The following is an 11,981-nucleotide window of genomic DNA, read 5'->3' as shown; positions in this document are numbered from 1 at the left end:
GTGGACTGCCAGAGGACGAGACATTTTGGACAGGCTTGTCGAGCGTTTTTTGTGAGTGTAGCAAGCAGCAAATACAGAACTGTGGAAGCGACATGAGGGCATTGAAGAGGCTGATGGTCACTGTAGTGGCTGTTCCTGCACTCTGAGGTGACGCTGTGTCACACTCCAGTACACGGAGCAAAGAGACAGACAAGTCTAACTCAGGACGGACTTTACTTACAACACACAGAAGAGGTCAGACAGACCCCGACCCCTCCTCAGAAACCTAAAAACCCCCGACCGTCCCAAACTGGGCCTCAAGTAGAGACTTATTGGGGTCAGATTTCTTTCCCCGTGTCCAATTCTTACAATGACCACAGATTTGACCTACCTATTTTTATTTTTTTAGACGTAGTGTCATTCTTCAGAGCGGGCAAGGTGAACCATTTCAGTCCCATACATGCAAACACTGACACACACACACCCACACACACACCCACACCACTTGGACTTACGTCGCTGACATTTGTGGCCCTATTTAGTGCAGTGACGGCTGAGTTGGGGACGTTCTTGTTGCCGGCCTTCATTGCAGCGTCTCTGCGGGCCTGCTCCAGGAGGAGTCTGGCTCTCTCCTTCAGCTCCTCCTGACGAGACAGCACCTTCTGGAAGATGAGAGACAGGGAGGGAGTGAAAAAATGCAGACAGTATCCAGGACTGGGTAGAGTTCACTTCCAATTACACTGCGTCATAAATAAGGTGTCTTTTGTACATTTAACCTTTTATTGGGCAAATAACTATATTTGGTAACTTCCGTGAACATCCAAACTAGCCTCCACATGCCTCTCTGTGAGGTTGGAGAACCATGTGGATTTTTTATATATAGATTTTTTTGTAAATGTTTTACCATAGACAGTCGAGAAAACATATATGGTAACTTGTCAATGGAAAAAAGTCACAAAAGCAAAACAAAAGTCATGTAATATCCCCCAATAACTCTCTAGGATTTAAATTTTCCAAGTATTTCAATGAGTGCCCTATAAAGGAGTTAAACATATTCTGTAAATACATATATTGGATAAGAGATATCTGTTTTTTTTATACTCTCACACGCTCTTACTTCTTTGTATGTGTATGGTGAGACAAGCTGTTAAAGTATCTATATATTAAATATTGTGTCCACCGTCTACTTCTCTCCTCAAAATTGTACTCACCTTCTCGGCTGGGGGACTCGATACAGGGGCAGGTGTCGGCTCCTTTCAAAAGAGAAAACAACATTAACTACAATGTGTAGATAAAAATGTCATAAAAAAACAAACAAAGGGCACGAATAAATCTTTCTTATGCACTATTTTGGTAATCATATTAGCTGAACTATTTAATTATAAAAAAGTAGATTCATCATCTTTATAGACATCTTTACATTGCAAGGTTTCACACAGTAAGCAGACAGAGGTATAAATAGGCCTTAATGCACAAGCAGGTTAAACCCGACCCCCCTACCCCATCATAAGAAGGGTCTGCACTCTGGCATTATGAGGCCAAGTCCAGTAGTGTGGAGAGTTTGACGGCTTTGACAAGAAAGCAAAAACACAAACCTAGCCTTGACTTTTATCAGCAGAGTAATCCTAGTTATATTCTAACAGCACAAACAGAGCTTTTTACATTTGGCTTGGAAACACAGGAATATTCCAACCAAGCTGAAACATGTTTATCCTTTCAACAAGTCAAATCTGACCTGGGTGCAGGCGAGGATGCATCCCGCTAGCCAGATAACAGCAGATCAAAATGGGGTGTCATAGCTGTCATATAACCCCCCTCCCGCTGCCCCCTCCTGTCTGCCCCGTGACCTTTCGACTTGTAAACAGGAAGGAGTAATCTGGGGTTAACCGACGCAGGCAGCAATGTATTCACCCAGTGTTTGTGTGTGTGTGTGTGTGTGTGTGAGTGTGTGCGCGCATGCATACAGGTGCGTGTGCGAGACAAGATGAGGTGTGCTCCGCGCAGGAAAAAAAAAAGTGTCGCCACGCCTGAGTAGTCACGGCGCCAACTGCCATCAACTGAAGGGATGAGAAATATAATGAAAAATATAATGAAATGTCAAAACAGGGGGTTTTCCTGGGTGCCTTCTATAGTCGCCACATGTTAAGGGCCCCGGCCTCGATGTGTCTGGGGCTTCTGCGACGAGACAGACGACGACAACATCTAATGCAGAACGGGGTTGAATTTTCGGTACGGTCATCTCTGCAATGACATCAACGAGGTCGAGGATTTGAAGCTTAGCGAGTGCCAGGAGGGAATGAATGTGCGCCGCCATCCTCTGTCTTATGACTGATGTAGCTGTGAAAGTTTCAATCAAAGCGAGGGGTGCGAGGATAAAAACCTGAACAATCCATTTAGGGGCCAGGCGGGAACCTGCAGGTAAACACTGTCAGAATCTTAATACCTGACTTAAGGAGGCAGATGAGAATTAGTGTACATCATACAACCTGATCCAGACGCTGTTTAATGTACAGGATTTATAATTAGATGTGAGACTGTTTAATGCGTCTCTCTTACTGACACAAAGAGGACACGTTTAACTATATTCAAAACACTGAATATTTTCCCTATGCATATATCTCTGCAATAAGTAGGCTTGGCTTCTCTTTTCTTTAACCGTCACATACTGTTCATATTCTGACCCCGTCACAGTATTTCCTCACATTATTAGTCTCAATAACAAACTTCATAAATAACTCATCAGTCACAGATAAATGTGAGATTAAATCCTTAATGAAGCTTTCAGAGAGCAGAAAGAGTAAGTTGTTTTTATGAGAAACAACTACATAAAAAAACACAATATAACTGTCCAGTGTTTCATGGAGAAACTATTTCAACAAATGATATTAAAAGTGAAGAATGAACATTTTTGACATTTTGGATGAACATATGTCGAATAAATTTTCCCTCTGTGTATGTTAAGTTCATCAAATTTCAAGTCAAATTTGACCCTGAACAATATGTAAGGGTTAAACCAAGTGATTTAAGAAATACTAAATTAGTATTGGTGCTTTTGAAGAGACAGTACAGACACTGAGTTCCTCTTGTACAAAATCATAGCACTTTGAAAGAGTTATTTGTCTATTTTAGCATAATCTGTTTTAAATGAATGTATTTAAGCACTTGATTTTTGAATTTTTTTTGTATTCAATGGCATTATTTGTCTGTTTTTTACCGGTTTAGTGGGCATCTCTTTAAGAAATTTAAGAAGCATAAACTATGAATTAATCAGCATGTTCAGAAAGGTATTTTTCAACTATTTTTTAAATGGTAGAAAACAGTTTTGATGCTTTTGAAGACAGTATAGAATCTGAGGTCCTCTTTGACAAAATAATAGCACTTTGACAGAGTTTCTGTCTATTTTAGCATTACCTGTATGAAATGAATGTGTTTAAGCACTTGAGTTTTGATTGTTTTTTGTATATCTGTGTTTTTACCTGTTTAGGGGGCATATCTGTGTGGTTGACTGGAGGGGAAATGGAGTCAGAGGCAGGCTCAGACTCCGAGTGACGCAGGCTGGCCCTCTTCTTCTTGATGAGGTCGGCGTCTCTATTATAGGAGAAGCCCAGTTTCTGATGCGATGGAGAAGAGGAAATAGGGACTCCTCCTCTCCTGGTGGGGGACCCTGGCTCCATACCACCGTCTCTTCTTTGCTCTCCTATCTCATCGTTCTGCTGCCTTTCCTTCTCCATCTCTCTATCTACCCTCTGCGGTAAATCGCTGAGGTCTAAAGTGTTAGCTTTGAACAGATTGCCCCTGTCCTCAGGGCCTGACTGTGTCATTTGGGCTGAGTCTTTTGAGGTGATTCCCAATGCGGTGCGAGGTGATGGGACAGGAAGTGAGGCGTGCAAAGGCGCTGCTGCTGGCAAGCTGGCCGTAATCGCTCCTACTTCGGCCTTCCAACCCGGCTCCGTCACCTCTTCCTCAGCGCCTTTAGTGCCGTTAGATTCGGCGTTAATGTCAGCAGTGGATGAAGCAGGCGAAGACGAAGCCTGGCGTGGCTGCACGTCGTTGAGTTCGGCGTAGAACTTGTCCTGGCCTATGGAGGCGTTCGTATCGGTTTCAAAGTCGCCCACTTTGTAGGTGCTGCGACTGCTGTTGGCCTCGATCTGCACCACGTTGAGCTCCTCGCCGGAGAAGTGGGCCCGGATTTGGTACAGGTAGGTCATGACTGTGAGTTTGTCGGGAATGGCCAGCAGCACCATGTCGGATGGTTCCAGGAGACGGGAGATGCCCAGGCTAGCGAACCCATCGTACGCCTGCCGAAAAAAGAAAAAAAAAGACACCATAGATAAACCATCATGTTACAAATAATGCCAACCTGTTTGAAAAAGATTTTGATAAAAGGGAAAGAATATGCCACATTACATCTAGGATTGAGGGTGATGGGGGTGGAAGGGTGACAATAGTTGGAGAGATAGATAGTAGTCTGGTTTCTTCTTATTCCTGACATAAGTTGTATTTGGTGCATGGTGCATTGCATGTATGATCCATGTGTGTATGTGCTCATGTGTGGCTGTGCGTGAGAGACACCTTTGGCATGACTGCTGACAGGTCACGTCAGGGATGGTTGTCCCCGATAAGAGACGCAGATACCCCAAGGCAGAGCGCTTAATCCCAATATGTGTGCGCTCGTGAGAGAGAGTGTGTGTGTGTGTGTGTGTAAGAATGTGTGCGCGTGTGTGTCCTTATCGCTCCCTAACATCAACCTGCCCGCGCTCTCCGTCACGCGTGTAATTGGTCTGATTAGAGTCTGATGAGAAAATACAGGTTTGATTATCAAGCGACACACGAAACCCAATCCCCCATCACCAGATAGACTGAGACAGAGAGAGAGAGAGAGAAGGGATGAAAACCATTATCGCAGCCAATGACAGGTAAATAAATAGATTAACAACGCACACACACACATACACACACACACTCACACACACACACACAAACTCCCCATCCATCTCTCCCAGGTATCACAGCTTGTATCTGGCCTGCTTGATAGTGTTGATCTAATTCCAACCTGTTGCAGCTCTCGTTTGTTTCACTGCCTCCGCCGATCTCCCCCCCAGTCTATCAATCTCTCTCTCTTTCTCACAGACTTCCAGAAGCTCCTCTGTGTGTGTGTGTGTGTGTGTGTGTGTGTGTTTTTAAACCTTTATTTACCCTGGGGATTGTTTTGAAGAGCCTGCTTACTCTTTTCAACTCTGCTCTGCTTTAAAATATAAGTCCTTCTCTTTTCCTCCAACTCTACATTTCTTGGCATTTTTTATTTGATCCAGAGAAGAGATCAGTAGAGCACATACGATTCTGCTTTGCACGTGGACCATGCCATTTGGGAGCTTTGGAGTAAGCATCTTTCTAACTTAAGGACCCTGAGCTACTTTAATGATGAGCTGAGTTGCATGCTTTGCTCAGAGGCCCCTCAACTGTAAGAGTTACTGAAAGAAAAGGATTTCTTAGACTCTATTTTTGTTTGAGCACCCAAATGCAAGTGTAAAATAGATGCACTATAGTAAAAATTCAATGTTACTTTTTGTTAACTATCCCACAACACAATCACAATATGGTGATTTGTAAGTAGAGCTGCAGCGAATTGTCTAGTAATTGATTAGCTGACATACAATTTAAATTAACCTGCAACCACTGATAATAAAGTAATTGTTTTGGTACTTTTTCAAGCAACAATGCCAAATGTTGCATTTTTTCTTTGTTATATAAGACAGTCAATTGAATATCTTAATGTTCTGGACTGTTAGTTGGGCCAAATATGCAAATTGAAGCCATCAATACGGGCATTTTATTGTTAATGATGTATGAATTAAGTGAGAAAGTAATCAGTAGGTCAATCCATAATAAAAATAATCATTAGTTGCAGCTCTATTCATAAGTCTTCAAAATAAAATGACCACTCACTACTGAGTAAACTGAGAGTTAACTATGCAGGAAACAAGGAAAAGATTTCAGACAGCTACGGTAATCAAATAAGTGGCTTAGTTACAAACCCTGTTTAAAGTAGTTCATTTTATTTCTTTGACTCTATTTATCTCTGCCATAAAGATAAATGGAGACACAAGAATAGAAGGATAAAGAGGAGAGTAAGAGTGTCGTGCATTTAACTGAGATGTTTCTCAATTTACAATCAATTATGATGTCTTTTGTTAGGAGGAGTCTTTTTTCACTCTCACCTACTTTGTCCCTTTCTACTGATGTAAACGGGTAACAATGGAGCGAGCGCATATACTCGCACAGGGAAATGAGGGTTATGAGAGTGTGTGTGTGTGTGTGTGTGTGTTTGCGCCTGCAAAGACAAGGAAAGAAGAAAGAGATGGCAGCGGGAAAGAAAAAGAAAAGAGAGAACAGAGAAGAGTTTGCCTTTATAGCGAGCCTGTTTAAGTCGTCCACCCCCCACCCCCCCAACACACACACACACACACACACACACACACACACACACACACACACACCCACCCTCTTTCCCGTGGCAGAGAGGGGAGTGTGAAAGAAAAAAGAAAGAGAGAAAAGAAAGAAAAAGAATATGGGGGAATAAGAGGGGCCTGATTGGGTTTCTAACACGTATTCAGGGGAGCAAAGTGTGCTTGCATTGTTCCCCTCTCGCCCAGGGTAGGCTGTGAAAGAGAGCGACAACTTTTCCGCTCAATAGGGACAGAATGAAAGAATGAGAGAGAGAGAAAAGAGCGAGACTGGGAGAAAGTGAGAGCCGTACGAGGAGGAAGGAGGGAGGGGAGGCTCTCGAACTGGGTTTTGTTTCAGGGTCGATGTTAGACTTGACATCTGCTACAGTCTTTTTGACCTCGGTGTCACGCTTCTTTCTTTCTATATCTTCTCTTATAGCTCGACGAGCGCTGGTGATGTCACACTGAGACACCGATGACTATTAAGGGACGACCTGTTGTCTTTAGATCAAATGTTTGAGGTGGTGGCCTGTAGCAGGTGTTACTGAAGTCCACAAAGGTTAACTGAGTATTGTAGAAAGCGTTGTATCACTTCAAAGTGAAACACTGATGCTAATTAGTTTTTCCTAACACACAAAAATTGAACTTATTACCACTACTTAGTACATTTACCACCAAAAAAGGTTCAGAATATCACCTGTCAAGTTAAGTTAGTAAGTAGTACCCTCAATATTATTGTCATTATATTGAGGGTCAGACAACAATAAAATGAAATTTAGATAGCACTCCCTGAGCCATAAGAACATTTCAATTAAAAAACTATTTAAGACACTGATCATTTATAAGGGCAATAAAGTGCAATATGCAATATAAAGAGGTGCAAACAGCAGCAATGCTTGTTGTATCATTAGGTCATATGTAAACAATTAAAACAATTTAATCATTATTATCTTTTATGAGGTTTAAATTGTATTGGACTTCTTCATAAATGTTATACACATTCAAGCTGCAGCAAAAATGCTTAAATGTGAATATTTTCCTGTTTCATTATTTTTATGTTAGTAAACTCCGGCTCTTTGGGTTGTGGACTGTAATGGGGGACAAAAGAAGACATTTTAGGTTTCCATCTTTAGCTTTGTGAAACTGTGAGTGACTCAAGTCAACAGAGGTTAAGTATTACAGAAAGTATTGTATCACTGATGCTAATAAGTTCTTCCTACTGCAGAAATATAACGGGGTAGTACTTGCTACCACTACTTAGTACTATTACCACCTTAAAAAAGTTCTCTCTGTAATGAGCAAAACATCCCCTGTAGAGCTGGGCATTTAATCAATTATGCGGTTTAAATTGCATTGTGCTTTTGTTACTTTGTTATATACATTAAAGCTGTAATGATGCTGATATAATTTAATAGGATATCACCAGTGATGTTTCGAGCCTTATGCTCTTCTTCAGAGACAAGGCTCGAAAACGTCATTGGTGATATCCTATCACATTAAATTTGCATTGGAGGCTGCAATGTGCTGACTTTTCAGATTTAGTTATTTGGTCCAGCACCTGCTTTCTTATCCAGGATGTGCACGTCTACTACACAACTTTTTCATGATAAAAATGTTAAAATTCTCTTGTTCCAGCTTCTTAAATCTGAATATTCAGTGGCTTCATGGGCTCTATGTTAGTAAACTCAGTATCTTTGGGTTTTGGATTGTTAGTCAGTCAGGACAAAACAAGACATTTTTAGGTTGCTTCTTGAGCTTTTGTCAAACTGTGAGTCAAATTTTATAGTCCAAACAACTAACTGATCAATTGAGATAACAATCAAGAGATTAATTGAATAGATTAGTTGTTCTGCTCTAATTTACATTAATTATTCCAAGAAAATCAAAATGGGTTATAGAAATGTTGGTTTTACATGTAAGAAGACTTTATTGTTATAAATGATGATTTCAGCTTTAATGTGTGAATAAGAACAACTAAAAACGAGTCTGTTACTGAACTTCATCCTTTTTATAGCTCGACACTCACTGATAGAGACAAATTTTTGTCCGACATGAATATCAAGTATTTTTGGAAAAATATCTGTTCTTCCTCACTTTCCATCATCCAACTGACAAAAGCTTTGGGTCTGGACTAAATGTCACCGTTTCCTGCCCCAGGCCGCTGCTCCTCGCTCCTCCTCGCTCTCCCCCCCTCCCCTCATCTCCCTCTCAGTGACTGACAGCTATCTATCGTTGTCAATCAACCCCCCGCCCCCCTCCCCTCAGCCCAACCCCTCACGGTTGTGCTCAGGGCGCTTCAGCCTGCTGCTTGGTGCTACACTATCAGATGGCATGACAAATGACTTCTCCTTGGCCTCATTACACACACACGCACATACACACACACACACACACAGACACACACACACACAAACAAAACTGAGAAGCAAGAGCTGCGAACACACAACGCTCTCAACATGTAAAATTCTCAAAGAGACACGTGAATAAGAGACAATCATCTACAAATTAGCATTAATACAAACACTCATTGATAATGGATCATTTCCAAATCTCTAAATCTTCTAAATATTCACTCTCTTCTTCTTCTTCTACCCCCCCCACCCCCCAAAATATTGATTGTTCTTATCTGTCATAATTCAGCACAGTCCGAGCTCATTGCAATCACTCTTCACAGATAGACAGTGAAAGGAGGAGGAGGCGGGGAGGGGAGGGGTGGGTATGTCTATCAACTAGTCATGAAAAGCAGAGATAGGTGCCGTTTATACATTTCCATTTCTGCTGTCCATTCAATAAATCCCCAATGTCCTTATAACTCCTATTAAAGTAACCTGATAAAAATATTGTGAATAGAAGAAGAAGTCACGTGATTTTCATTTCCGTCTTCAATGCTTTAATGTCTTCCTTCACTCTTTCATTCTTGGGTCCTTTTTTTCCCCACCTTGTTTGCTATTTGGGGTCCTTAAGCTGCCACACTATGTTGTCCTCACCTGTGCCTGTTACAGTATTACAGAGGCTTTTTTTTTTTTCTTTTATTGCAGGCGATATCATGGACACCCCTCTTTTCAACACCTTCAGGGTGCTACATGACACCACACCACACCACTCATTACTTCTCTTTCCTCACAGCCACCGACAACACCGAGTGTAATCCATGTGAAACAGCGATGCACTGCTGGATACATACTAACAAACACAGACATCACATCCCATATATAGCGGTAAGCAGTTTATGTGAAGATTTTAATGCTACATGGGATTTATCAAAACTAGTAAGAATAAATTGACAAAAAACACCAATGTCAAGAGATATAAGGAGAAAATCACACAATGTTGGTAATATTTGCTTTTTTGGATAAATCAATGAGAATCAGACACTTTACTGGTTGCTAACTTTGTGAACTAAAAATATTTGAATCCTTGGCTGTGTCCAAAATCACCCTATTTACTATATAGTGCACTACATTAACCCATTCAGACACTCAAGTTGAGTGTCTGAATGCTGAGAGTGTAAATATATCCACTATATAGCATTATAGCCCTACCATAGAAGAAGAAAAGTAGCGTCCATGGCATGTTAATTACCATCTGCTAACAATCCCACAATGCTATGCTCCTCATTTTAAAGATGTGAAAACTACTCTACAGCTGATGGTGACGGCAGAAATGTATGACTTATTATTATGGGTTCATTGTAAAATACATAAAAATGAAACACATGTGCAGGTGAGGTAGAAACCAACTCTGGGTTTAACTTAAACCCTCACCTATAAGAGATAACACACAATAACTATGCAAAGTGAAAACGACGATTAGTTAGTGTCCGAAATCTGGATTTACAGCTCACTGTTTAGTGAACTATTTAGTGTTTATTATATAGTGAGTAGTAATGAAGTGACCAAAGGAGTGATTTCAGACACAGCCCTTGACTTATCGGAGGTCTAAAGGGAAACAGTGTGAGGCCAGTAACTGAGGAAATATGAAGACAAAGAGAAATTGATTTTTTTAATGGTCTCCTTATTTCACATTCTATTAATGATGCTAAATTCGATGCTTTAAGTTTGAATAACTTTTAAGGACACCTTCACATCACCCTGGTGGTCAGGTGGTTGGTGCGCATGCCATATGATCGCAGCGTCCCTGGTTCGAATCCGGCAGGGACCTGTGTTGCAGGTCATTCCCTCCTCTCTCTCTCTCTCTCTCTCTCTTTCTCTTTCTCTCTCCCTATTTCCTGTCGGCCACTCTGCCAGCTACTGTCTAAATAAAGGCAAAAAGCTCAAAACAAATCTTTAAGGACACTTTCAGACTGAAAAGACTGAACCAATACAATTCAACCTGCCAAGACTTGACAAGAACTAGACACACTATTCATTAGCTATTACCTGGTCAAGCATATTCCTCATGTTGCTAATGTACATATATTAGTGTGTTATATAGGCAGGTGTAAAAGACTAAATAAAGTCTGAGTGATTTCGGACAAAGCCCTTGACAAGGTCTAAGGGGAAAAAGGACAGTAAGTGGGAAATATGAAGACAAAGGGAAATTGACTTAAAAAAAAAAAACATTTCAAAACTTGAAGTTTAAACAACTTTTAAGGACACTTTCAGACTTAAAAGACTTAGTGATACCACTGGAAAAGAAGAGATGGGACTTCCTACATGTGACTCAAAACAAATCAACCTGCCAAGATAATCAAGGGCTTCTATCTGGTCAAATATATTTCCCATGTTGCTTATATATTTACAGTATATACACACATTGTTGAGGGCCACATGAGCACTTTGGCAGGAGGCGACGGAGGGACAGTCAGCCGATATCTACCCGTGTCTCCTCTGTGCACCGCAGCTTTCTTGGCCACATGTACAACAGCGGAGCTAGCGCAGATCTTTACAGAAAGCTGGTCGCAGTGCTGCAACTATTCTCCAGCTATCACCTTTCTACGGCATATTCCCATATTACTTATATCTAACCAATTTCTTCAGGGCTACTTGAGCACCTGGAGGGGGGTGAGGGGCAGTTAGCAGATATGGGATTGGGTCTCTCCCTCTCCCTCCACTGTGGTTATTGTCAACAGGGTAGCATTCATGCCTAACAGGGCCACCAGAGGTTATCGCTGAGCCAGAGTGTGTATGAGAAGAGGAAATCAAGCTGCAGGAACCCGACGCATATCGTTCTGTGTAGCCCTCGGGGGCCAAAGAGGGGACAGGGCGTCTGCGTGTCTGTGTGTATATGGGTGTGTGTAGTAACAGAGAAAAAAAGGAAAAAAAAAACTAGCTAGTGTGCATTTGTGTGTTCTGCAAGTGTGTAAAGGGGGAAAAAAGTGAATGTGTGCGCAAGTAGCCAGAGGGAGGGAAAATGGGTTATGTGAGCAAGTCTGCACCTCAAACTGTGAATGTGCAGATACGGTGACATAGGGGCAAACACATAGGGAATAGGAAAATAGGTGTGTGTACATTTGCTTTAAGAAGACAATGGGTTATTCAGTGGAGCTTTCGGAAGTGTGTGAGTATGGAGAGGAGAGGAGAGAAGAGGAGAAACCAACGAGACAGTGATACTCAA

At 41.5% G+C, this 11,981-nt stretch overlaps 1 protein-coding gene across 2 annotated transcripts in view; it reads right to left on the bottom strand.

Moving 5' to 3' along the window:
* The window catches only part of ehbp1 (EH domain binding protein 1), a 167,907-nt gene that overhangs the window by 70,419 nt on the left and 85,507 nt on the right, over positions 1-11,981 (bottom strand). For both annotated transcript variants that reach the window (XM_053332881.1, XM_053332882.1), the window contains 3 exons: positions 3,456-4,277; positions 1,191-1,232; positions 495-641 (listed from right to left, as the gene is read on the bottom strand). In XM_053332881.1, coding sequence (XP_053188856.1) covers positions 495-641; positions 1,191-1,232; positions 3,456-4,277 — 1,011 coding nt within the window. The remainder of the gene's footprint in view (positions 1-494; positions 642-1,190; positions 1,233-3,455; positions 4,278-11,981) is intronic.

The sequence above is a fragment of the Scomber japonicus genome, chromosome 14, assembly GCF_027409825.1.
Source record: "Scomber japonicus isolate fScoJap1 chromosome 14, fScoJap1.pri, whole genome shotgun sequence".
Lineage (NCBI taxonomy): Eukaryota > Metazoa > Chordata > Actinopteri > Scombriformes > Scombridae > Scomber > Scomber japonicus.
This window is presented reverse-complemented; position numbering and strand designations above follow the sequence as displayed.